This window comes from Sorex araneus, chromosome 1, assembly GCF_027595985.1.
Source record: "Sorex araneus isolate mSorAra2 chromosome 1, mSorAra2.pri, whole genome shotgun sequence".
In the NCBI taxonomy this organism is placed as follows: domain Eukaryota; kingdom Metazoa; phylum Chordata; class Mammalia; order Eulipotyphla; family Soricidae; genus Sorex; species Sorex araneus.
The window spans coordinates 450,461,945-450,487,756 of NC_073302.1; the positions used below are offsets into that span (position 1 = coordinate 450,461,945).

At 69.7% G+C, this 25,812-nt stretch overlaps 1 protein-coding gene across 4 annotated transcripts in view; it reads left to right on the plus strand.

The window, feature by feature from the left end:
* Positions 1–1,373: 1,373 nt before the first annotated feature.
* Positions 1,374–25,812, plus strand: part of AGAP3 (ArfGAP with GTPase domain, ankyrin repeat and PH domain 3) — a 32,933-nt gene continuing 8,494 nt past the window's right edge. The window contains exons 1-9 of one of the 4 annotated variants that reach the window (XM_055124891.1): positions 1,374–1,689; positions 17,335–17,393; positions 17,504–17,591; positions 19,619–19,704; positions 19,801–19,942; positions 20,126–20,260; positions 20,346–20,473; positions 21,345–21,500; positions 23,933–24,025. In XM_055124891.1, the coding sequence (XP_054980866.1) occupies positions 1,389–1,689; positions 17,335–17,393; positions 17,504–17,591; positions 19,619–19,704; positions 19,801–19,942; positions 20,126–20,260; positions 20,346–20,473; positions 21,345–21,500; positions 23,933–24,025 (1,188 nt within the window). In that variant the 5' untranslated portion in view covers positions 1,374–1,388. Of the gene's footprint in view, positions 1,690–15,904; positions 16,695–17,334; positions 17,394–17,503; positions 17,592–19,618; positions 19,705–19,800; positions 19,943–20,125; positions 20,261–20,345; positions 20,474–21,344; positions 21,501–23,039; positions 23,780–23,932; positions 24,026–25,812 lie in introns of those variants that run through there. The other 3 variants (XM_055124901.1, XM_055124894.1, XM_055124906.1) reach the window with 3 other exon arrangements.

Here is a 25,812-nt window from a genome sequence, read left to right on the forward strand (position 1 = left end):
CCGCACGTGGCCGATCTGGGTTCCATCCCTGGCACCACCGATGGCCCTCTAGTACCCAGGGGTGATTCCCGAGCACGGAGCCAGGAGAGAGCCCGGAGCACTGCTGGGCGTGGCCCCGAAACAAAACAAAGCAAGGTGGCCGCGCCAAGGTCAGCCCGTGACAGCTGGCCTCTGGCTCTGCCCTGCGCGTGCCACCTCTAGGACAGGCTGGGGAAGGGGCTGGCTGCCGCGCAGGAAGCTCTGGCAGCAGGAACTCAGGGGGGCTGGGACACGGAAGGAAGTCCAGGTCGGGAAGGAAGGAGTGGCCAGGGGCTGGGGCTACAGTACAGGGCGCAGGGCGCTGGCCTTGAGCACCGCCAGGAGCAGCCCCTGGGCACAACCAGGGTGGCGCCCAAAACAAACAACAGGAGTGGCTGGGAGTGGGAGAGGACAAGGGACACTGGAGCTGACAACGGGGTGGGGGGGAGAAAGCGAACTAGGCTCTCCCCTCGCCCCCCATACCAGTGGGGCACACCCAGAGAGCGAGCACCCTCCCCCCGTCTGGCAGGGGTCGCGTCTGTTTGTTTGGGGCCACACCCCACGGTGCTCAGGCTTTCTCTGTGCTCAGGGATGGCTCCTGGGGGGCTCAGGGGGTACCAGAGCGAGCCAGGACCGGAACCGGGGTCAGCGGCGTGCCCAACAGCCCCTACCCGCTGTCCGATTTCCCGGGCGGGGGGGACTGGGGAAGCCCAAGTTCTGGGGGTCGGACCAAAGGGCCCCCAAGGACGAAGGTCGCGGGAGGGAGTGTCAGGAAGCAGCCTGCGGGACCCCCGATTTCTAGCCCCCCACCCCCCCGGGTCCTGGTCGGCAGTCCCGAGCAAGGCGGGAGGAGCTGCGAGCGGCCCCCCGCCCCCCGGGGCCCGGCGGCCTCCCGGGTGACCCCGGCTGGCGCCCTCGGCCAATCGGCCGCGTCCATCTGTGGCCCGGGGCGCTGCCCGCGGCGCCGGCGAGGGGCGGGCGGGCGCGGGCGCGGGCCGGGGGCGGCGGAAGGCCGGGGCGCGGGGCGGCGGCGCGCAGGGGCGGGGGCGGCGGGGAGGGGGGCTCGGCGGCGTGTGCCGAGCGCGGGGGCGGCGGTGCGTGCGCATGACGCGGGGGGAGGGCCCGGCCGCGCGCTCCCGGGCCCGTTGTTGTTGCCGCTGGAGGCTGCTCCGAGGCGGCGGCATCGCGGCGCCGGGAAGCGCCCGGCAGCGGCGGCCCCAGCGCGGCGGCGGCGCCCCCCGGCCCGGCCGCGGCCCCCGGCGCGCGCCCCGCGCCCCCCGCCCGCGCCGCGCGCCCGCCGCCCGCCGCCGCCGCCGCCGCGCCGCGCCCCGCGCCCCGGCCGGGCCCGCTGGGCCCCGCGCCCCGGAGCCATGAACTTCCCGGCGGGCGGGGGGCAGAGCCCGCAGCAGCAGCCCAGCCTGGCGGCGCCGGGGGGCGGCGGCGGCGGCGGCGCGGGGCCCGGGCCCGGGGGCGGCGGCGGCGGCCCCTCGCCGCAGCTGGCCGGCGGCGCCCCGCAGCAGTTCGCGCTCTCCAACTCGGCGGCCATCCGCGCCGAGATCCAGCGCTTCGAGTCCGTGCACCCCAACATCTACGCCATCTACGACCTGATCGAGCGCATCGAGGACCTGGCGCTGCAGAACCAGATCCGCGAGCACGTCATCTCCATCGAGGGTGAGCCCGCGCGGGGGGCGGCGGGGCCCGGCCACGCGGCGGCGGCCGGCGGCGGCCTCCGGGCCCGCGCCCGCCCGCCCGCCCGCCCGCGCCGCCCGCGCCCCGGCCCGGCCCGGCCCGCGCACGCCCCGGGCGCCGCGGCCGCGTGCGTGGGGGGCGGCTCGCGGGGTCCCGCGCGCGCCCGGACCCCCGCCGCCGCCCCGGGGGGCCCCGGAACCCGGGCGGAGGGGCCCGGCGCGCCTCTCTCCCGGGTGGCGGGCCCTGGACTCGGGGGCGGGCGGCAGCAGGCACCCTGGTGGGGGGGGTGACCTTTGAGCACCCGGTGGGCAGATGGGCCAGGCTCAGGCCATCTGCTTCCTGCCCGGTCCCGCGGGGAGAGGGCGCCCCCCCCCCCCCGCAGGCGGGGGCCTGGCCGGAGTGGACGTGCGGGAGCGGGGCGCAGAGCCCCTTGGCTTGGCACAGGAGGGCCCGGCGCCCGTGCCCCTTCCCCTGGCCTCGGGGTACAGAGGCCGCGTGCGGGCCCGCGCCGGCCCTTTTGTTAGGGTCGCTTCCTCCCCGCCCTCCCTGGTGTCTCCCTCCCAAGACAGACTTCTCCGAGAACTAATTAGGTGACAGGGAAACTCATTAACTTGGAGTTAAGTAAATGGCCTGGATCTCCCGGTGGCCTGGGGATAGGGGCGCGCGGGCATTGTGTGAGGGGAGGGGAGGGTGCCCAAGGCCCAGGGCTGCAGGGAGAGGGCCGTGTTCTTGCCATGCACTTGCTCGGGTCCCTCGGCGTGACGGGCGGGGTTTCCCCTCCCGGCCCCCCCGCGGCGACCAGTTCCCCCTTGTGGTTTGGAAGCACCCCGTGTTCCACTCCGCGCCCATCCCGGAGCTGATGGCTCACTGTCACCCGCCCGTCAGCTGGCCCGCTCCGAGCCCACTTCCCCGAGCTTCCTTGGCAGGCCCAGCCTCTCCCCTTCTCTCTGCCCAGGTCCCAGTTTTAATACCCGCCTCACCCCTGCTTCCCAACTGTAGGCAGCGATAACGAAAAGCAAACTGAAACCGCCACCAAAAAGAACCCACAAACCAAGCCCACCCCAGAACAGTCCCCGCGGGCCACTGTCTCCTGCCTGGCTCCGTCTGCCCGGCAGATTGCTCCTGTCCCGCCCATTGCCCCCTTCCCGGCCCTGCGGCCGGGTCTCACCTGTTCCCTAAAGGGCCCCTTGGCCTGGGGGCTGTGTCCGGGGGGCTGATGCTCCCCAGCTCGGGGGAAGGGCTGCCTGTCCCTGCTCTGAAGGTGACCGAGCGTGTCCTGGCCGGGACCTCCACGTGCCCCTGGGGCCCTGCTCCCTGCAGATGGCTTGGGGGGGGGTGCTTGCCGCAGTCTGGGCGGGGGGGGGGCTGGCTCTCGGGGCGCTGCTCACCTGAGTCACTCAGGTGACACCAGGGGGACACAGGGCGCCTCGGAGAAGTTGGGTCGCACGCGGGCACGTGAGTGAGGCCAGGTCTCCCGGCAGTGGGGCGGGTGGGTGCAGAAGCAGGAGGGGCTTCTGGGGGTCCGGCAGGTGGCCGGGAAGACCAGCTGGTGGGTGTGTGCTGGCAGGAAGTGGCCATCTGGCTGCTGCGGGTGACGGTCCAGGCTCCGTCCTGTGGGTGGCTTGTGTGTCCCCGAGTCCCCCTCGGTGCCTCTGGGGTACCTGCCACCTCGCCGTCTCCCCCGCCCCCCGGGGGCTCGGGGCCGTGACCTTCCGGAAGCTGAAGAGACAGGTGTGGGGTTTCTGGTTGGCTTCGGGCCTGGGTTCGAGAGAGGACGGCGTGGAGCTCGGAGAGTGGTGGGGTGGCCCAGGGAGGGGCCCTGGGGGGCTGCCAAGCTCCGCAGCCCCTCCTGGAGGCTGGCCTGGCTCCCGGCGCCAGCTCTGCGGGCAGCAGTGCCGTGGGGACAGCTGGGGCGCCAGGGACACCCTCCGGCCGCCGAGCCCTTTGTCCTGGCCCTCAGGGTGGGCTCCCCGCCCGGTGATACCCTCTCTGGGGAGCGGACCCCGCCCCTCGCCGGGGACTTGTCCTCGTGCCCCGCCAAGTGTCTGATGTGGGCTGGGGACAGGGTCCGGGCACCTGAGTTTCTCTACTTTTTTGGGGGTTCGGGCCACATGTGGCGGAGCCCAGGGCTCCCGGCGGGGCTCAGAGGGGCCCCGGGAGTCGCCGGGCTCGGCCCTGAGTGGGCCCCACCCCTTGTCCGGCGTCTCCTGCGCCTGCGTTTCGCCCGCAGCCCCGTGAGAGGGTATCTAGGACTGGCACGGAGGGTTCTAGGAATGGCGCAGGGGGGTGCCGCAGGGTCAGGCCCCGCCATGGCGTCTGTCCTGATGCATTTATCCAGCTCCCGCCGCGCGGCCCAGTTGCACGAGCGCCCTGGAAGCGGGAGGGGGAGCAGAGGGGGGCCGGGGCAGCCGAGGCCACTGGGGCAGCCGCGGGGAGGGCCTGGCGGTGGGGGAAGCCAGCCCCCACCAAACCGAGGGCGAAGGTCAGGCGCGGAAAGGCTCTGCCACACCCGTCCGTGGGGGGCAGGGCTGGGGGCAGGGCTGGGAAGGCCCACCCGCCCCCGTCTGACCTCAGGCCCAGGACCCTCAGGTGGAGCACGCTGCCCCCACCCCCAAACACCCCAAACTGGCACCTGCGCAGTGAGTGTGGCTGCGCCGGGGAGGCCGGGCTGGCTGAGGGCGGTCCTGGCCCCACAGGGCCCCCAGGGGCCCCAGCCCGACCTCCTCCCCCGTGATGCCTGAGCGTGTGTGTGCACGCGCGTACGAGTGCATGTGTGTGTGCGTGCGTGTGTCTGTGTGAGTATATGTGTGTGAATGTGCGCATGTGTGAGTATATGTGTGTGAGTGCATGCGCGTATGTGTGTGAGTATATGTGTGTGTGCGTGTGTCTGTGTGAGTATATGTGTATGTGTGTGTGTGTGAATGTGTGCATGTATGAGTATATGTGTGTGAGTGTGCGCGTGAGTATATGTGTGTGCGTGAGTGTGCATGTGTATCTGTGAGTATATGTGTATGTGTATGCGCATGAGTGTTGCATGTGTGCGTGAGTATATGTGTGTGTATGCGCATGAGTGTGTGTGTGTGAACGCATGTGTGCACATGTGTGTGAGTGGGTGTGTGTGCCCACGTGTGTGTGCCCGGCGTGGGGTCGGGAGCGGTGGCGGGGCCGGGGGCTCAGGGCCAGATGGCTCTGTTTGGGGGCGGCCCCCAGCAGTGCCCGCGGAGCCCTTCCCAGCCGTTGTTCCCGGACCTCACCCCAACCCCGGGGCTCGCGCCGGCCTGGGCAGGGCTCTCCCGGGCTCTGCCCTGTCCCGTGTCCCCAGAGGAGACTCGTTCCTGAGAGCAGGTGCCCCCCCCCCCCGGCTGGGGACAGTGCGCGGGTTCCGGGCGCTGGTTGGTGTGATGCTGTCCCCGGAGGGCCCTGGGAGCACCCCTGCCTCTGGGTGGTGCCTCGGCCCCCGTTTTGGGCAGTGCTCAGCGCTAGGGGACCGAGGGGAGTGCCACGGGGTGGCCGGGTGCCAGGCGGTGCTGTGCCCACTGCCCGTCTCTCCGGCCCCCGGTGCTCCTGCTGGTGCGGGGGTGACGGGAGCTCCCGAGGGCCCTTGAGTTGGGAGGGGTTGGGGGGCCGACACGCTCCACCCTCACAGCCAGGTCCACGCAGACTCCCCGACCTGACCCTAGGCCGGCCCGCGTCTGCCCCGCGGCAGGGGCCACGCAGTTCGAACCCGAGACGCTTTGGTCTGCAGAAGCTGAGCTGCCGCCCGCCCCCCGCCCAAGCGGGCATGGGGACAGGGCGGCCGGACGGGGGACAGGGGCCCGCTGGCAGCTCCTCCCGGTCCCGGGTCTCCCCCCCTGCTGGAGGCCACTCCCACACGCACACCCCAACCTGCCCCGAGGCCCGGAGTCCGCGTGGCGCTGAGTCGGGCCGTCTGGGCCCGCCGACCAGCGGCTTTGGGAACCAGACTGTCCTGCTGTGATTTTCCTCAGAGCGGCTCTTTTTGGGGGGAGAGGCTGGGGGCTGGCCACACCCCACAGTTCTCAGGGCTTCCTCCTGCCTCTGCTCCGGGGACCACTCCTGGTGGGGCTCAGGGATCGAACCTGGGTCAGCCCCGTGCGAGGCCAGCACCCTCCCCGCTCTGCTATGGCTCTGGCCCACTCTGGAATATCGTTTGTTTGTTTGTTTGTTTGTTTGTTTTTGGGCCACATCCAGCGATGCTCAGGGGATGACACCTTTGTGGTTGTGGTTTTTTGGTTTTTTTTTTTGCTTTTTGGGTCACACCCAGTGATGCTCAGGGGTTACTCCTGGCTTTGCACTCAGGAATTACTCCTGGCGGTGCTTGGGGGACCATATGGGATGCCGGGGATTGAACCCGGGTCGGCCACGTGCAAGGCGAACGCCCTACCCGCTGTGCTATTGCTCCGGCCCCTGTGTTTTTTTTTTTTTTTAAAGTAAATTTAATTTTTATTTTATTTTATTTTATTTTATTTTGCTTTTTGGGTCACACCTGGCGATGCACAGGGCTTACTCCTGGCTCTGCACTCAGGAATTACCACTGGCCGTGCTCAGGGGACCATATGGGATGCTGGGATTTGAACCCGGGTCGGCCGCGTGCAAGGCAAACGCCCTACCCGCTGTGCTATCTCTCCAGCCCCCCCTGTGTTTTTTTTTTTAGTTAAATTTTATTTTTATAAAGTTGTTCACAAGAATTGATTACATTCAATATTCCAACACCAATCTCACATCTATTATACCTTCCCACCACCATATTTCGGATTATTCCACCCCATCCCCAAAGCCTGTCCCGAAAGCAGGACCTCAGTAATTCATTGTGTATTGCTTCTATGAGTAATCCGCCAAGGACGATCCAAAGAAGTTTCCTTAGAGGAAGCGTGTGAGGAGTGTGGTGTCACCTGGAGCCACTAAGCCCTTGTGCAGAGTTTGGGATATCCGGGAATTCTAGGATTTCACATAGGGTGATTCAGCTAGAATCGAAGTTTAACTGGAAGGTGACTTTGGGGCGCGGCCGCCTCGCTGGCGTGTTGCTCTCTCCCTCTCCGGGGGTTTATCTGTGAGTCTCTGGACCGTGGCTGTTAAGGAGCTTACACGGCGCCAGGGGCAGTTGGTGGGCGTGACTGCCAGGCTCCGGAGGCCCAGGGAGCTGGGGGAGGTTGTCCCCGGCTCCGTGCCCGCCTGGAGCCGTCGGTCACAAGTCCCGCAGACCCGGGCTTTTCAGCAGAGTCACTCCTGGATGGGGCTCGTCCGGGCCCGTGAGCTTGGCGGTGAGCGAGTTCTGGAGGATTCGGCTGCCAGGGCTCCGAGGCGCAGGGAGGGGCGCTCAGGAGTGACGCTGGCATGAGGGGCACCATATGGCTGCTGGAGATGAGCCCGGGTCAGCCCTGTGCCCGGCAGACGCCCTCCCCGCCACGCTAGCTCTCAGCCCTCTCGGGAGTGTTTTCCAACCCACTGGCACCCGCTTACACTGTTGAGGGGTCTGGGGTGCCCTGAGGTCTCGAGCCCCCCAGCAGGAAGGACAGTGACCCTGGCGGGCGCTTCTCCCTTCTGTGAGCGGCAGAAAAATGGACGGCATCCGGCCCCTCGCTGTCCCACCGGAGAAACCATTCTCAGTGTCTCAGCATTACAGAAAGGGGAGGGCGGGGGGCTTGCGCTGCGTGCAGATGACCGGGGTTCGACCCCCGCCACCCCATCTGGTCCCCAAGCCTGCCAGGAGTGACCCCTGAGCACAGAGCCAGGAGTAAGGCCCGAGCACAGCGGCTGTGGCCCACTCCAACAGAGAAGGTCTTTTGAGGGCCCGGAGTTGGCCCAGATGGCAGAGCTCACGCTTTGCGGGTCCAGCACGCCGTGTGTGTGTGTGTGTGTGTGTGTGTGTGTGTGTGTGTGTGTGTGTGTGTGTGTGTGTGTGTGTGTGTGTGTGTGTGTGTCCCATCGTCAAGTGTGGCCCTGGCAGGCCTGGGCTCCCAGCACCACTGTACGTCGCCCCTCTAGCAGGCTGAGACGGGGCCGGAGAGACGGCTCAGCCTGTGTGCATGTGTGCGTGCGTGCGTGCGTGTGTGTTTGCGTGTGTGCGTGCGTGCTCCCCTCTCGTTGCGATGCTCCTGGGTGTATCCCCCAAACCCAGACCAGCAAGTACAGGAGAAAAGACACAAGGTCTCACAAGAAAAGGTCCCGGGCCGCCTGTGTCCCTGGTCCACGCATGGGCCCGCTGCCCACTCCTGCTGTGGCCAAACCCCCCTCCGGGTGGAGGCCTCGAGGCTGCACGTGCTAAGGGCTGGGTGCTGGCGGCCCGGGTCCCGCGGGTCGCTTTGGCTGTCCCGGGCTCCCTGGCAGAGCTGCGCCCCGCCCCCGCGCGCCTGCTCAGCCCCTGGAGGCCCTCACCAGAGCCGGGGTGCTGACCAGGCCCCCCGTGAGCCGGATCAGGTAGTGGCTTCCGGTGCTGCCAGCCGCCTCTGCTTGGTCGTTGCTTCTAGCCCATTCCAGGCTGTTCCACACTGTTCCAGCCTGCTCCAGGCTGCCTCACTCGGAACGCTGGGGTCAGTTCTCAGCTCTGGAGCCAGGCAGAGGCTTTGAATCCGGCACCTGCCTCTGGTGGGTGTGAGCGCTCGCCTCCCTCCCGGCTGGGAGGTGGGGAGGGGAGGGGGTCGGCTGCGCGCAGTTCTTAGAGAGCGCCGACCCCTGGGTGTCCGCACGCCCGCCCGCCGCTCTGTCCATCTGTCCGGCTGCCTGCCCTGCGTCCTCGCGGCCTTGCCAGCGCTGCTTCCTGGACCCCGGCGGACAGGGCTGCGGGGTTGGGCCGCGCGGGCAGAGCTGGCAGGCTGGGAGAGAGGCGGTGCCAAGTGGGTAACTGTGTGAGCTGCCAGCCACGGGCATGTGCCACGGCACGGCTGGACAGCAGGGACTGGCCTGGGACGCGACTGGGCAGCAGGGACTGGCCTGGGCGCCCGCGCGGCTCGGCTGGGGCTGGGAGAGACGGTGCAGCCCTTCAGGTGCTGGGGGGGAAACGCGTCCAGACCGGCCCCGCCCCCGTGTCTGCGGCTGCCCTCACACACGGGCAGTGGGCAGCGGCCACCGCGCCTTGGGGCACACTCTGCCTGCGCAGCTGCAGGCGGGCAGGAACTTAGCCCCTCCCCTCCCCTCCCCTCTCACCCCTCCCCCCCTCCCCACTGGTGCTCAGGGGTCACTCCTGGCTCAGCACTCAGGGGTCACTCCTGGCGGTGCTCAGGGGTCTGGATGCCCGGGATCGCACCCTGGTCGGCTGTGTGCAAGGCAGGCGCCTTCCCGCAGTCCTGTCACTCCCGCCCCGGAAGCCCTCATTGTCACCTGCGTGGTGATGGGGGCCTGGTGGAGGTAGAGAGCGAACACAGGCTTCGGGCTATCCGCCTCCTTTCATTGTTCTTCTTACTTTGGCTTCTGGTCACAGCCGGCGGGCTCGGGCTCCCCTGTCACATGCAGCGTCACCCGCAGGAAGCAAAGGCCGCTGGGTGCACTGGGTGCCCTCGGCCGCTGTTGGAGCTGCGGGCAGGGGTGCTGTGAGCGGGCAGGGCGCGGCCTTGCACGGGGCTGACCTGGGCTCAGTCTCTGGCACCCCACAGGGTCTCCCCAATCCTGCCAGGTGTGACCCTGAGCTTGGAGCCAGGAGTGAGCCCTGAGCGCCCCCTGGTGTGGCCTAGGAGCAAAAGCCAAGCAGTAAGCTTGACTCCCGGCACTTGTCAGCCGGCACGTGCCCAGGGTCCGGCCCCCCATCCCGGGGTCCTCACGGGGGTCCCCAGCTCTGGGAAGGAAGGAGCCAGTGGGCTATCAAGGCTCCTCCCTGCCAGCCCTGCTCCCCTCCCCCTAGCTGGACCCGCAGGGAGAGGGTGCGAGCCCCTGGCCTGTAGCCAGCCCCCTGGGGACCTAGAGGCGGCCCCGGGCCCAGGAAGGCCCCCCGCCCCCGGGTCCTCTGCCCAGGGCAGGGACGGCCTCGCGGTGGGACGGACCCTCCCCAGACCTGGCCCCACCCACGTCAGAGCTGACCGTCCAGGCTGACGACGGACACGGGACAGTGCACACCGGCCCGTCTACTCTGGGGGGTCCCTGCTCCCGCCGTGGAGGCTGTGGGTGGGCTCAGCCTCACTCTTGGACTCAAGCCTGTAAGAAAAGGAAGTCATGGGGCTGGCACGAGAGCACAGTGGGGAGGGCGTTAGCCTTGTGCGCGGCCGACCCGGGTTCAATCCCCAGGTTCATCCCATAGGGTCCCCCGAGCACCGCCAGGAGTAATTCCTTAGGGCAGAGCCAGGAGTGACCCCTGAGTGCTGCCGGGTGTGACCCAAGGAGCAAAAAAAAAAAAAAAATAGGGAAGTCCTAAGCGGAGAGCTGCTCAGCAGGGGGCACTTCCCTGTCCCGCCGCTGACCAGGGTCAAGTCCCTGGCACCCACGTAGGGTCTCTGAGCACAGAGCTGTGTCACCCACCCAGGGCTAGAGGCAGGGGTGCAGGAACGGGAGCCCTCGGCCGGCCCGCCACACGCCACACGCCCCTCCTGTGGGATCTCCGGCCAGGGGAAGCCGCTGTCTGGGCCAGTTTGGACTCGAGCCCCAGCCCGGCCCTGGCCTGGCCTGGGGGGGGGACACGCCCTTCAGAGCAGTGCCAGTCAGCCAGCGCCGTCGTGGTGACCCTCGGGGAGGGCGGCTTTGATTGGCACCGCCAGGCACTATTTCACCGAGTAGTGATTTTATTATGGAAATTGCCGGCATCGTGCGCTTTCAGCTGTTCACACAAGCCGCCCCTCACTCCTGCACGGCGCGGATTGGGCGCGGATTGACGGCTCCTGCCGGGGCGGCGAGGGTTCGGAGCTCGGGTGGCGGGGAGGGGGTGTGGGGACCCCTCGTGAGCGCTGGGCGTGCCGGGACGGCCCTGCAGGGTCTGCAGCAGGAAGCGGGTGCGGGGGGTGGGTGACACCCGGCGGGCCCGGACGGGCCCATCCCGCAGTGGCGTGAGTCGTGCCCGGCTCGGGGGTCCCGGGGGCTGGGCGCCCAGCAGCTTCAGGGCCGGAGCCCAGGCCCGAGCGACAGCACAGTGGGGAGGGCGTTGGCCTTGCACGCGGCCGACCCGGGTTCGATCCCCGGCATCCCATAGGGTCCCCCGAGCACTGCCAGGAGTGATCCCTGGGTGCAGAGCCAGGAGTGACCCCTGAGCATCTCCGGGTGTGACCCAAAAAGAAAAAAAAATGCTCTACCCTTCGCCCTCCCTGAGGCGAGTGGGGGTCCCGGGAAGAGGGTCCTCGGGGACTCGACTTCTGGAAGAAAAGGCCCCGCCCTCCCCGCCCGAACCACTCAGCCCGGACGTGGCCTGTGAGTCCGAATCCTGTCCTTCTCTCCGTCCTTCCCCCTCCGCTCTCCCCTCTGTGAACACGGAGGTGCCCTGCCCCGAGTCCCCAGACAGGTGCCTCTTGGTCATCGTAAAACCCGTGTCACTGCGGGGAAACGGGCAAAGTCGGCGTGTTTCTGGCCCTGGACGGTGCAGGGCGGCCGCGGCCTCAGGGCAGTTGGGGCCTTTCAGTGCAGTGGCTTGAGGAAGGCCAGTCCTCGGGGGGGGGGGCTGTGGGGGCCGTGGGAAGCGCCCCTCCCCACGGGGGCCCGTCCTCGCCCCCGCTCCCTCACCGCCACCCAGCGTCCGGGTCAGGCTGGGGTCCGGCTGGACCCTGGCCCGGTGCCCACGCCTCGCAGACGCAGCTCACAGTGCTCGTGCCTGCGCCGTGCCGGGGGGACCCCAGGGCTGGTCCCCGCACCCTGGGCGCCAGGAGGGCTCTGTGTCCTGCCGGGCGGGGCCAAGAGCAACCCCGCTGACGAAAACCCACGTCCCAGCGTCCGGCCCAGGTGGCTTCCTGTGGAGGTCAGCCACTTCCTGTCCCCTGGGATCCGGGCTGGGCGACAGGAAGGGTCTAGACCGTCCCTCAGGCCTGCTGCGGTGACGCTCGGGAGAGGAATGCGGGGAGGGAGGCGGCGGGGGCGGCGGGCTCAGCCCCCAGTGCTCCCAGGGCGGGTGTCTGCAGCAGGGAGGGGCTCCTGCCCTGCTCACAGCCGGCCCAGGCTCGATCTCCGGCACCCCAGAGCCCCGCCAAGGGTGACCCCTGAGGGGCTGGAGCCATAGCACAGCGGGGAGGGCGTTTGCCTTGCACGTGGCTGACCCGGGTTCGATTCCCAGCATCCCATAGGGTCCCCCGAGCACCACCAGGAGTAATTCCTGAGTGCAGAGCCAGGAGTCACCCCTGAGCATCGCCGGGTGTGAGCCAAAAAGCAAAAAAAAAAGAGTGATCCCTGAGCGCGGAGCCGGGAGTGAGCCCCGAGCACCACTGGGGGTGGCCCGGGCTTCTCCCCGGGGTGCGGGGAGGGGGCGCCTGCTGCTCTCCCAGCGTTAGCGTCTCCCGGGCCCTGGTCCTCAGGTGGTCCCGTCAGGAGCCAGCGGGAGGGGAGGGCGGGGCATCTCCTGCCAGTGCAGAGTGAAGGGGCGCAGGCCTCCTGCTGGGTGCAGCCGCCTGACTGGAAAACGGGGTGGGGTGGGGGTGGGGCGGGGGCCGTGGTAGGGCACGAGCCTCACACGGACAAGGCCCCGGGGTCCCTCCCCGGCACCCCTGGGGATGCTCCCCACACCCTGGGAAGCAGCCGGCCGGGAGGGAAGCCCAGAGGTGGGGCAGCGCCACGGGCCGCCGTGCCCGCCAGCCCTGCCCGCCAGCCGTGCCCACTCCCCCCAGGGGCTGCCGGCCGCCGGGCTCCCGCCCTCCGCTGCTGGGCCGAGACCGGGAGAGAAGCCGGCGGAAGTCGGCGTCCGTTTCCGGCACGGGACGGTACGGGGGTGGGTGTCGCCTTGGGGCAGTTGGGGGCCCGCCGTGCCCACTGGCTGTAAGAGGGTCAGCTCCAGGGGGCTCTGAGATGCGGGCCCGTGTGGGAGGTCCTGCCGTGCCCCGGTGCGTCTGGGGGAGCCCGGGCCCCGCCCCAGGTCTAGAAGGGAACCCCGGGAGTCCCTCCGGCAGAGATGGGGAGTGGGTGCCAGTGGGGTCACAGAGCCCCTCCCCGCCACGGCCTCAGGGTCTGTCTGCAGGGCAGAGGGGCGCCGGCTGGGAACGGGGTGTCCTCCGTGAGGTCCAGGCGGGCTCCTGTGCCCGGCCTCGCTGAGGCGACCTGGACGGAGGAAGGGAGACGGGGAAGCCCAAGGGAAGAAGAGTGGGTGGCCCGGAGGGAGGGGTGGCAGTGCCAGTGTCCGCTCAGCGGGTGCCCAGGGGAGCAGGGGTGGGCGGGGGTGCGGGGGCGTGCAGGTGGCAGGGTGGGCACCGTCCGTGGCACCGGGAGCCGAAGGCTGCAGTGGTGACCGTACGCTGTTGCCATCATTGCTGTTTTGGTGTGGCTTGGGGGCCACGCCCGGCGGAGCCCAGTGCTGACTCGTGGCTCTGTGCTCGGGGACCACTCCTGGCGCTGATGGGGGCACACAGGGGTGCCAGGTGGAACCCGGTTGGCCACGTGCAAGGCAGGCACCCTCCCCGCTGTCCCATGGCTCCGGCCTGGGAGTCGGGAAGGTTCACGCCCTGTGGGCCTGCAGGGAGACCCCCTGTACTGGGCCCCCTGGCTTCCGTGTCACATGCGTGGTCACATGTGGGGCCGCAGTCCAGCCCATGCCTTCCGTGACGAGTTTCCAAAGAAGGGCGTGTCGGGTGCTGGCTTGAGATTTCTGAGTGCAGGGGCCGGAGAGACAGCACATGGCTACCCCGGGTTCGATCCCTGACACCCCATCGGATCCCCCGATCACTGCCAGGAGCGATCCCCGAGCACAGAGCCAGGAGTCAGCCCTGAGCTCCGTGGGGTGTGGCCCTCAAACCCCACCCCACCCCACCAAAGTCTCTGAGTGTGAAGGAAGGTGACTGGTGGCTGGACACGTCTGTCCTCGGGGCCCGCGCCCCTGGCCACTCCCCCGCTTCCTGGGCACGAGTCCCTCGGGAAGAGGATTTGTCTCCAGTTTATAGATAAAACCCTGGGCCGGCCTGGTGACGGTGGAGGGGCGCCGCCCGCCCAGCCCAGCTCCAGTGAGAGAACGGGGGGGGGGGGGGGGGGGGGGGGGGGGCTAGGGGGGAGGTCAGGAGGCCGTGGGCAGGGGGCGGGCCCCCTCGCGCCCTTACGGCTGCTTGAAGACGTCCTGGGTGGTGCTGGGGTGGCCGCAGGAGAGCAGAGTCCATGCAGGGAGGGCAGCGCGGGCGAAGGTCTGCCCAGCACCGGTGGGCGCTGGGGACAGGCTCCTCCTGGGGACACTTGCTCCGCTCAGCGGCCGCTGCTGGAACTTTGCTGCCACCTAGTGGGCAGGACGAGCTGGGACGGCTGGAGGCGCCTCGGGGCCTGCTGCCTTTTTTTCCTTTTTTCCTTCACCCCCGGGCCTTGGGGCAGGAAACAGCCGCCCCCCCCCCCCCGCCACTCCAGCGTCCTGGGGTCCCCCAAGTGGCACAGACCGGGCCGGCGCACCCTACGCTCCTCAGCAGCTGTGACTGTGGAGGCGGTTCCTCCTCGCCCAGGGACCCGCGTGGGCTAGCGGCAGGCCGGCACTGGGTACCCCCCGACGCCCTGTGTTCGTTTGTATTGGGGGGCCGTATTGGGCGGTGCTCGGGGCTTACTCCTGGCTCTGTGCTCAGGGTCATCCCTGGCGGGCCTCGGGGGACCCAGTGTGGTGCTGAGGATAGAACCCGGGTGGGCCGCGTGCCGGGGGTGCCCTGGCCTGGAGGACCCCACGCTGTAGGCCCCGGGGGACCGTGGCATTTCCCTCCCCGGGCTGTGCTGAGCGAGGCTTTGGGGCGGGGTCCTGGGGAGAGCAGACCCGCACCCCAGCCGGCCGAGCAGCGCCTGTCCTGGCGCCTTGCGCTGGCCCCGTCAGGATTCCCTGGGGCGGGCTGGGAGGGGGTGCGGGGGCAGAGAGGAGGCGGCCCAGGCTTCTGGGGGGATCTCCCCGCAGGGGTGCGGCCGGCCTAGGGAGCCGAGGGCCCTCTGGCCACAGGGGGTGCTCTTGCACCTCGGAAACCTTCCGGTGGGTGAGCAGGGACACATCCGTGACCGCCCGGTGGGTGAGCACGGACACACCCATGTGTGCCTATGGCGGCGGGGCCTCTCCCGGCCCAGGGGGGTCTGCCCAGGCCTGTGTCCCCCCAGCTGCTCTCCTGCGGTTTCATTTCCCCGGCCCCAGGGGGTGGTAGCTGAGGGGGCTGCCGAGGGCCTGGGGAAGGGCCAGCAGGTTGGCAAGTGTGCGGGACCCAGAGCCCCGCAGATCCCCGCCCCGGACGGGTCCAGCCCGGGACTTGGGAGTTTCCACTCGGGCTGCCCTGCCACAGGCACCCCGCCCGGCCGGCCCCTGGAATGTGCCACCTCGCTCCAGACACGAGCGGGAGGGTGGGGGCGCCAGGCCCCTCGCGCGCCTGGGCCGCCCGCCCGGTGCTGGGGTACACAGGGTGTCCTCGGGCTGTGGGCGCAGCCGGCTCCTCGCAGGGTGCTCGGGAGGACTGAGTCAGGCGGCGACAGCAGCTCTGCCCATTCCCCAGCCTGGGCCCGACCTGCCTTCGCTGGGGACTCCCTGCTGGGGGTGCAGGGTGCCAGTGCCAGGCGCCCGCCCTCCTCTGAGTGACACTAGGGTCCCGGCCAGAGGCCAGGAAAGCCACCCGAGGGCAGGCCTGGGTCCCGGGAGATGCAAGCACCCCGGGCCAGCCCTGCCCGGCTCCCCACCTCCGGGGGTCCGGCCCAGAGACATCGCAGGGCTTCGGTCCTTTGCGGCCCCTGCCCCGGGGCCGCGCTCCGCCGCGCCCCCCGCCCGGACCGGGCCCCGCGCGCGCGGGACTGTTATTTATGGGGCCCGCGCCTAATGACAGCTCCCGCGGCGGCGGCGCGAGGAGGAGCCCTGGGCTGGAATTTCCAGTTTGCTGAGCGCTCGGGGGCTGCCCCGGCAGGCCGCCGCGCCGCGCCGCCGTTCCCAGCGTTCCAGGCCGGGCTTGCCGCCTCTCTCCGCCCCGCCAGGTCTGGGCTTGCCGGGGCCGCGCCGCGGAGGAGTCGAGGGACTCCGGGGGGCCCCGCGCCAGGCGCCCAGAGGCCCCAGGTCCGCGCGCGCCGGCCCGCCGCGGCCCCGGCCCGGGCGCAGCCCCGCGCCCCCCGCCATGGGCCTGGCCCCCGCGCGCGGGCCCTGAGCATGGAGCGGGGCTGGCCGCCCGGGGACAGCCGCGGCCGGGAGCGGCCCCGCCGCGCCCTGAGCGTGTGCGACTCGCTGGACCTGCAGGGCGCCCCGGCGGGCCGCGCCTCCGCCGCGCTGCAGGCCGCCCTGGGCGCCGCCCGCGAGCAGCCGGCGCGGCCGCGGAGCGTGTGCGCGGGGCCCCCCGCGCCGCCGCCGCCGCCCCCCGCCGCCGCGCGCCGCGCGCTGCTGGGCCTGCTGCGCCGCCGGAGCCCCCCGGCGCCCGCCGCGCCCCGCGCGCGCCCGCGGCCCGCCAGCATGACGTTCCTGGAGGTGAACCGCCTGGAGCTGGCGGCCGACGCGGACGCGGCGCCGGCGCTGGGCCGCGCGGGCAGCGGCTTCCTGCGCGGCGCGTCGCTCTGGAGCAGCCAGCGCTGGCCCGGGCTGCGCGCGCGCGGGGGCGCGGGGCCCCGGCGCGGCCTCTCGGCGCTGCGCAAGAGCTTCAGCTTCCGCCTGCGCCGCGGCCACGAGATCCGGCGCGCCGAGTCCGGGCCGCTGCCCCGCGCGCGCACCCGCAGCGACGGCGACGCCGCGGCCCTGGGCGCCCTGTCCGGCCGCCGCGACCCGCTGCTGGGCGCCGCCGACGGCCCCGGCCGCGCCCCCGAGCCCGGCCGCCCGCGCGCCGCCGCCGGCCTCTGGAAGCTGCTCACCAGCCGCTTCCGGCGCCGGGACCCCGCGCCGCCCGCGCCCCCCGAGCCGCTGTGGAGCCGCCGCGCCGCCGCGGCCCCCGGGCTCCTGGGCGCGCCCGCCGGTAAGCGGGGCGCCCCGTCGAGGGCCGCGGGAGGGCGCCCCCTGGCGGGCACCGCGGGGGCGTGGCGGGGGCGCGCCGGGTGGGAGTGAGTGCCGGGGGGCGAGTGTGGTCCGGAGAGGGCCGGCGGCTGGGAAGCAGAAGCGGGGGGGAGGCGGCCCCAGGGGCAGGCCCGGCCGGCCGGGGCCCGGCTCCGCCCCCCGCGCCCCCACCCCGCCCGGAATGCGGTGGGTGGCCGCACCCAGGCGAGGGAGCTGTCCCGACTCGCGCACAACCGCCGTGCTGCTTGCCAGGTGCCCTGCCTGGCGCGGGTCCGGGCCGGACCTGTCGGAGCCGGCCTGGGTGGGGGGCTGGCGTCTGGGGCCGCAGGGGCGCCTGCTGGGTGGGGTCTGCTAGGAGCTCGTCCCTGGCTGGAGGAGGGACCCCCACGCGGGGCGGGGGCTGCCGTTGTCGTTCCCCTTGGAGCACACTTGCACCTGTCCAGTGCCATTGTCGTTCCCCTTGGAGGACACTTGCACCTGCCATCCCCGCCCCCCCATGTAGGGTGACCCATGGGTCCCGTTGGTGCTGTGCCTTCGGCAGACCAGCCCGGGCCAGCAGGTGTGGCCTCGCCGCCTCACGCTCAGCGTGTCTCTCTCCGCAGACTCCTTTGTGAACAGCCAGGAGTGGACGCTCAGCCGCTCGGTGCCTGAGCTCAAAGTGGTGAGTGAGTGCAGACGCCTGGGTGGGGGGGGTTGCACGGGTCACTCTGCTCCTTGGTCCCCTCCTCTGCTGCCCTCCGACCTACTCTTGCCCCTCGCCTCCTCCGCCAGGGCATCGTAGGGAACCTGTCCAGTGGGAAGTCGGCTCTGGTGCATCGCTATCTGACTGGGACCTATGTCCAGGAGGAGTCCCCCGAAGGTGAGTGCCTGGGCTGAGGCTGGTGGGCCCGGCCACCCCCTCCTCAGCCTCCAGCTCTGGGATTGGGGGCGTGGCTTGGTGTGAATGGGTGCGCTGGGGATTGGCTGGCTGTGTCAGGGCGGGGTTTGGGTACCAGTGGGCACGGGTTGGGCTTGGTTGGGGCGAGGTCTGTATGGCTGGGTGTGGTTGTGGGTGCAGTTTGGGCGTGTTTGGGGCTTGGTTGGGTGTGGTTGGGGCGAGGTTTGTGTGGCTGGTGTGGTTTGGCAGTAACTGGTGTTGGGGCATGACTTGGCTGAGATTGGGTATGATGGGCTGTGGCTCCACTAAAACTGGGCATAGTTGGGTGTGCCTTAGCTGGCACGGGGTGTGACGGGCGTGGCTTGATGAGACTGGTTGGTGGGCCTGGCTCTGTTAAGAGTGGGTGTGGCTGGGTGTGGTTGGGTGTGTTTAGCTGTCCCTAGGTGTGGCCTGGCTGAGACTGGGTGTTGGGCGTGGCTTGAGACTGGGTGAAGTGGGCGTGGCTTGGGTGTGAGTGAGTGGCTGGGCGTGTCTCGGCTGAGACTGGGCGTGGCTCATTAAGACTGGGCGTGATTGGGTGTGGCTTAGCTGTCACTGGGTATGGTGGGCATGGTTTGGATGTGAGTGTGGCTGGGGCATGGCCTGGCTGAGACTGGGTGTGGTGGGCATGGCTCATTAAGACTGGGCGTGGTTGGGTGTGGCTTAGCTGTCACTGGGTTGGCGGGCTTGGTTTGGATGTGAGTGTGGCTGGGCGTGGCCTGGCTGAGACGGAGTGTGGTGGGCGTGGCTCGGCTGAGAGTGGGCGTGGCTCATTAAGACTGGGCGTGGCTGGGTGTGGCTTAGCTGTCACTAGGTGTGGTAGACATGGTTTGGCTGGGATTGGGCGTGGCTCGTTAAGACTGGGCGTGGTTCATTGCAGCACTGTTCACAATAGCCAAAATCTAGAAACAACCCAAGTGCCTGAGAACAGATGACTGGTTCCAGAAACTTTGGTACATCTATACAATGGAATATGATACAGCTGTTAGGAGAGATGAAGTCATGAAATTTGCTTATAATGGATAGAGATGGAGAGTATCATGCTATGTGAAATGAGTCAGAAAGAGAGGGATAGACATAGAGGGCCTGCTCATTTGTGGAGTATAAAATAACCTAACACAAGACCGACACCCAAGGACCGTAGATAGAAGGGTCAGTAAGATTGCTCCATGGTTGGAAGCCTGCCTCACGAGTGGGCAGGGAGAAGGCAGCTGGAATAGAGAAGGGATCACTAAGAAAATGATGGTTGGAGGAATCGATCGGGATGGGAGATGTGTGCTGAAAGTAGATAAAGGACCAACCGTAATAACCTCTCAGAATCTGCATTGCAAACCATAATGCCCCAAAGTAGAGAGAGAGTATGGGGAGTGTTGTCTGCCATGGAGGCAGAGGGAGGGTGGGAAAGGGGGGTATACTGGGGATGTTGGTGGTGGGGAATGTGCACTGGTGGAGGGATGGGTGTTTGATCATTGTGTGATTGTAACTCAGACGTGAAAGCTTGTAACTACATCTCACGGTGAATCAGTACAATTTTTTAAAAAAGGCGAAAAAGAAAAGAAAAAAGACTGGGTGTGGTTGGGTGTGGTTTAGCAGTCACTGGATGTGGTGGTCATGGCTTGGCTGAGAGTGTGTGGTTGGGATGTGGCCTGGCTGAGACTGGGCAGGTGGTTTGGATGTAACTGGGTGTGGTGGGCATGGCTCATTAAGACTGGGTGTGATTGGGTGTGGCTTAGCCACTGGGTGCGATGGGGCGTGGCTTGGCTGAGACGGGTAAGTAGGCATGGTTTGGATGTAGCTGAGTGTGGTTGTGGCGTGGCTTGGCTGAGACTGGGCATAGTGGGCGTGGCTCGTTAAGACTGGGTATGATGGGCGTGGCTTAGCAGTCCTGGGCGTAGTGGGCGTGGCTTTGGGTGTGACTCGGGGCGTGGCTGGACGTGAGTTTCCCACGGTGTCCTGACCACGTTTTCCAGGCGGCCGGTTTAAGAAGGAGATTGTGGTGGACGGCCAGAGCTACCTGTTGCTTATCCGAGATGAAGGAGGCCCCCCCGAGCTGCAGGTGATGCCCTGCCCTGCCGTGGATGCCCCTTTCGGAGCTGGGGCGGAGTGGGGACTCTGCAGAGTCGGGGTGCTGATGTTGCCGCACCACTTCCAGTTTGCCGCCTGGGTGGACGCCGTGGTCTTTGTATTCAGCCTGGAGGATGAGATCAGCTTCCAGACCGTGTACAACTACTTCCTGCGACTGTGCAGCTTCCGGAACGCCAGCGAGGTGCCCATGGTGCTCGTGGGCACGCAGGGTGAGCAGCTGTGGGGTGGGTGGGCAGCCGACACTGACCGACACGCCCTCCCCGCCCGCCGTGGCCTCGGGGTCGAGCACGCCGCCGCCTGCCCTTTTCCGCGGAGTCGCTCTGGGCTGCCCGCCTCCCACGGCCCCTCTGGCCGCGTGGCTCTGCAGGCTGAGCCCCTCCCCCCTCCCGCAGACGCCATTAGCGCTGCCAACCCTCGGGTCATCGACGACAGCAGGGCGCGCAAGCTGTCCACGGACCTGAAGCGCTGCACCTACTACGAGACGTGCGCCACCTACGGGCTCAACGTGGAGCGCGTCTTCCAGGACGGTAACTCCAGGCTGCGGGGGAGGGGCGCCGGCGGGCAGCGTCCTCCCTCCCCTGGCGCGGCACTCACCTCGCTGCCCCCCCACAGTGGCACAGAAGGTCGTGGCCTTGCGGAAGAAGCAGCAGCTGGCCATTGGGCCCTGCAAGTCCCTGCCCAACTCCCCGAGCCACTCGGCCGTGTCCGCCGCCTCCATCCCGGCCGTGCACATAAACCAGGTGCGGAGCCCGGCCCTCCCCAGCCCCCCCCCGTGCTGGTCTGCGTGGGGGTGGGGGGCACTGGCACGCAGACCCCTCCCCTGCCCCCCCTGTGCCCCCGTGTGCACGCCAGGCAGCGTGAGTCCCCGCAGGCCTGGCCAGCGTTCTGCCAGGCGCCTGGACGGAAACCTGCCCTTGGCACCCCGTCCAGCCCTGCCCTACACGTGCCTGTGTCACCCCGTCTCCATCGGGCCATCGCAGGCATGCTCGGTGCTCAGTGCTTAGTGCTTGATGCTCAGTGCTCGATGCTCAGTGCTCTGTTCAGTGCTTGACGCTCAGTGCTAGATGTGGGGGGAAGCCGGGGCCGCTGTGACCTGCCGAGGGTGTTGCTCTTCCTGGCCTACTGGCTTGCGCCCTGCTTTCCGCGGCAGCCTGCTGCTTCCAGAGATCCCTCGCTCCAGAGGCACCTCGAGGTCACTCTGTGTGTAGGAGGGGGCACCAGGTCTGTGGACCAGCTCCAGGGCCCCCGAGTGACTCTGCCTGCAGACAAGGTCCTGGGGCAGGCGCGTGTCGCGCAGTTCCTGAGAGCCCCACGCCGGGCAGTTAGGATGCGCGCAAGGGCAGAGGGGGCCGCTGGGCCGCGGCCAGGGAGTGGCCAGGGCAGTCAGGATTCGGGCAGTGAACAGGGCAGGAAGGACGTGGGCAGTGCGTGGCCAGGGCCGGGTGGACACAGGCTGTCTCACCCTCGGACCGCGGTCCTCTCCTCCCCGCCTGCCTTGGGGGACACTTGGGGAGGCCCCCCCCCGCCAGGCCCACCCCTGGGCCTCTTCTCGCCCAGCCCTGCCTCCGGCCCCGCCCGGCCCCCCGCCCTCAGCTGCGTCTCTGTCCGCAGGCCACCAACGGCGGCGGCGCCTTCAGCGACTACTCGTCGTCTGTCCCGTCCACGCCGAGCATCGGGCAGCGGGAGGTGCGCATCGAGACCATCGCGGCCTCCTCCACCCCCACCCCCACGCGCAAACAGTCCAAACGCCGCTCCAACATCTTCACGGTACGAGCCCGGCAGGCCGAGGGGCGCGGCCCCCCGCAGCCCCCCAGGCGCCCGCGCCCTCCGCCAGCACGCAGGCGCCTCCGCCGAGCCCCCACGCACGCCCTGCCGCGCCCCGCGGGGCCCAGGGCGTCTCTCCGGGGGAGCCCCGCCCCGGGTCTCTGGAGGGTGCCGGAACCCGGGCCTCGTCCGCCCTCCGTCCCCCCGCCCCCGCACAGCTCGTGCCCGGGACCCCGCCCCGCCCCCGGGCTCTCAGGCCCCCCGGCCGGCTGTGTCTGACACGCAGCGTCCACCCCCGACTCTCCCCCCTCCAGCTGGGACCTGGCTGGACCCTCCCGGGAGTCTTGGGTCAGACACAGGTGGGTGCGCGGCCCGTGCGGACACGCCGGAGATCGCCCCGTCTCTCCGTCTCTGAGTGTCAGGGCTGGGCGCCCGGCCCCCCGCTGGCCGGGCCCCGGGGAGCCCGCCCCCCCCGCGCCTCGGCGCCCGCCCGCCCGCCCAGCTCCCGCCCGGCCTGCCTGCCTCGTGCTCTGCTGCCCGTGCCACCCCGCGCCTGGCTGCCTGCTTGCACCCCTGCCACGCCCTCGGGCCGCTGCCCTGCTCGCCGCCTCTCCCTCCGCCCCCCCTGCACCCGCAGCCGCCGTCACCCGCCTTCCTGCTGCCGCTCCTGGGCTGCCCGGGGCGGCTCCCGCGGGCGCTTCTCCCGGCCTGTGCCCGCCCGCCCGGGGCTCCCCGCGCTCCCGCTGCTGTGCTCCCCGCCGCACCCCTGCTGCGCACGGCCGAGCTCCGGCCCCCGTCCTCCATCTGCCCGGGGCGGCCTGAGCTTTCCTCCCCGTTGTCTCCATGGTGACCTCACTTGGCCTCCGGCCCGGGCCGTCTCTCGGGGTGCATCTCGGGACCCCTCTCATCTTCACTGTCGGGGCCACCCTCCCGCCATCGTCCTCCCCGGCGGAGCCGCACCTGCTCCATGGCCGGTGCCGCGGCCCCCTCGGGCCGTGCCTGTCCCCACGACTCCATGCAGCCCTTCCGTTCCCGCTCCTGCCTGGCTCCCATCCCGGGGGCGCCCCTGGGAGCTCCCGGGGCTCCTCTGGCTGGGGGCGGGGGGCTCTTGGCCCGGCCGAGGTGGGCCGCACCCCGCTCTCCCCGGTAGCTCTTTGCGGTGGTCCCGTCGCCCCCCCTGCTGCCTGGGCCTGTGGGGCAGGCGCCGATGGTGGCCGTGGGCGGCAGCCCCTCGCCGGGGGCCTTCCCGTGGCTCTGGCTGGGCCCCGGCTGTGGTGACGGCCGTTGTCCCCTCCCTGTGGTCCTGGTGGCCTGGGAGGTGGGCGGGTGTGGGGTCCGGGCTGCCGAGCGGAGAACAGCCCCCGCCGAGCCCCCGCGTCCTCCTGCCCCCCCCCCCCGTCCCCCTCCATGTCCTCCTCCTGCTCCTCTTCATCTGCTGCTGCCTCTCCCCAGGCGCCTGTGTCTCTGCCCTCTCGCTGCTGACCGACTCGGGCGGGGCTTGAGAATAACTTGCCAAAATCTTTATTCTTTCGATATTTGCAGATATGTGCCACTGTTTCCAACTTTTCATCAACAAAAAGGCCTTTCCAACTCCTTCCAAATTAGAAGACCAGTTGGTGACACAGCACCTCTGGACACTGTCCCCTGTGCAGTGGCGGCGGCCGGGCGCGGGGACTGCCACGAGCGCCCGCGCCAGACGCCCACAGGAACCTTTGTAACTAACCCACCCCCAGGGAAGGCTAGGCGCGCCGGAGCCCGCGGCGGGGGGCGGCCGGGGACGCCCGGCTGGACGCTGCCGCGCCAGGCCCGCTGCATGGAGAAGACGGGCGGGCGTCCGAGCCCGGGGGCTCCCCCGCCCCTCCCTCTGCTCCCTCCTGCATGGACTTCTGCGTTCCTGCTCCGCTCCGGACGCCGCAGCCTCGCCGCGCTTGCCTTTCCCCCCCTCTTTGGCCCCGTTTCCTAGGATCCGCGTTCGGAGCCTGCCGGGGCGCGGGTCTCTCGGGCCCTCTCTCCTCTCTCTCTCCATCCACTGCGCCCCTCGGGCCAGGCCGCTGCCCGCTCACTTCCGGACTTGGCGCCCCCCTCCCGCCCCTCTCCCCGCCCCCCAGGCCTCTGCCCCCTGTTCTCCGGCCACCTCCTGGCCCGCTGCCCTCTTAGGCCCCCCCCGGGCCGCGCATCCGCGCCGGTTTCTCGTGTTGTGTCTTCTGTAAGGGGCGGGCGCGGCTCCGTGCCCGGGCTGCTCTGTATGGTGCCGTGTGTAAGAATAAACCCGTTGGAATACTCGTGGTCTCCGTTCCTTCCCGGTCCCGCCGCCCCGGCCCTGCCCACGGCGCGGGCCTGCCCGGAGGAGGGTGGCGGGGAGGGCGGGCAGGCCCGCCGGGAAGCTGCGTCCGCCCCGTGGGGCCGCGCTCACGGGCCCGTCTGCTCTCTTCCAGTCTCGAAAGGGCGCCGACCTGGAGCGGGAGAAGAAGGTGGCCGAGGGCAAGGTGGACAGCATCGGCAGCGGCCGGGCCATCCCCATCAAGCAGGTCAGCCGGGCCCCGGTGTCAGCGCCACGCAGGGCCCCCCCCCAAGCGGTGCCGGGCGGACGGGCTCTGGGTTCCCTCCCTCGGCCCCCTGCCCTGGCTCCAGTACCTCCTCGCCACCACCGGGCGGCAGCAGAGAGCCACAGCAGCAGCAGCTCCTCTGTGGGCGGCTGCCCACGGGGGATGCTCGGAGCCCCCCGCCCCCTCCCCCCTGCACCCCCAGACAAGGAATGCAAAGGGAAGAGAGTCCTGGGGTGGGGGCTGCAGCCCCAGGTGTCCCTGAAGGGGGAGCAGTGGCCTCGGGGGAGCCGGGCTGCAGCGTTTGGGCTGTGTTGCCCTTGACTTTGGTTTTCAGTCCAGTGCCCAGGGGTCCCTCCGGTTCTCCTCGCAGGACCAGTGGTTCTGGGAATCGAACCTGGGTCTGCTGTGCTCAAGGCACGCGCCCTCCCCGCTGGGGCAGCTTTCCGGCCCTGGAGGTGTATTTGTTATTATTTACTTAGTCTCTCCCTTGGGGCCTCCTCCTGGCTCTGCGTTCAAGGGTCACTTCCCGGTGGGCCTGCGGGGTGCCAGGGGCCAGCCTCGGTCAGCTGCGTGCAAGGGGAGTGCCCCCCGCCGGGCTCGTCCCGTGTCCCAGAGGTGCGGGTGGGCGGGCGGGCAGCCTGTGAGGGTCCCGGGGAGGGCTGTTCTCCCTGCAGCCCCCGGGGGGCGCCTCTGTCCCCTCGCACTTGTTGGTGGCCCTTCCCTGGGGCCTTGCTGCCGTCCCTGCCCCTGTCTGGGTGGGAGTGGCTTGGCTGGGAGCCCCCCTGGTGGAGCGGGGGGGGGGGGCGGCCCCTGCACCCAGAGGTGGGTCCCGGCAGGGCACTGGGGTGGGCGCCCTGGGCTTTGCCCACCCCGCGCTGCCGTCCCGTCCTGCCCTGTGCTGCCTCCCTGCTCCTGCTGGGAGTGGAGATTGCATCTCCTTCCCATTTGCATTCCCAATCAATCCGGACTCCGCAATTAAGCCGGCTGGCGGTGCTGGGAGGCGGCGGCGGCGGGAACGGGTCCTCTGGGGGCCGTCTCTCCGCAGCTCCCATTCCGCCCCAGATTGCTTCCTGCTTCTCCTGCCGCCCGCCGGACCCCCGGAGCTCCCCGGATGGGGCCGGGCGGGCAGGCTGGGCCCCTCCGTGTGGGGGACACAGCTCAGGGCTCGCGCAGGGCCTGGCCCGTCCCCGTGAGGGCGTGGCCGCTGGTAGAGGGGTCAGGGAGTCCTCGGGCAGGAGAGGCCCGAGCACAGGCACCAGGGCTCCGTCCTGGGCCTCTGGAGTGTCCCAGGCCCCCGGGCCCGGGGAGGGTCCTTCCAGGCCTTCAGGAGCTTTGGTGAGGACAGGGCGTCTCCCTGATGGCCGGGCCAGGAGCGGGCCCACGTCCTAGAGTGTCAGGGGCCTCTTCTGGGGGCAGCTCTGGGGGGCGAGGGTGATGACACACGTTCAGTAGCACTGCGCCCTCAGCCGTGCGTGGGGCCGGCAGGGGCCCCTGTGTGTCCGGGGTCCGGGCAGGGGGTCCTGTGTGTCCGGGGTCTGGGCAGGGGGCCCTGTGTGTGGGGTTCAGAGGGTCCAGGCGGGGGGCCTTTGTGTGGGGTTCAGAGGGTCCAGGCGGGGGGCCCTGTGTGTGGGGTTCAGAGGGTCCGGGCAGGGGGCCCTGTGTGTGGGGTTCAGAGGGTCCAGGCGGGGGGCCCTGTGTGTGGGGTTCAGAGGGTCCAGGCGGGGGGCCCTGTGTGTGGGGTTCAGAGGGTCCAGGCGGGGGGCCCTGTG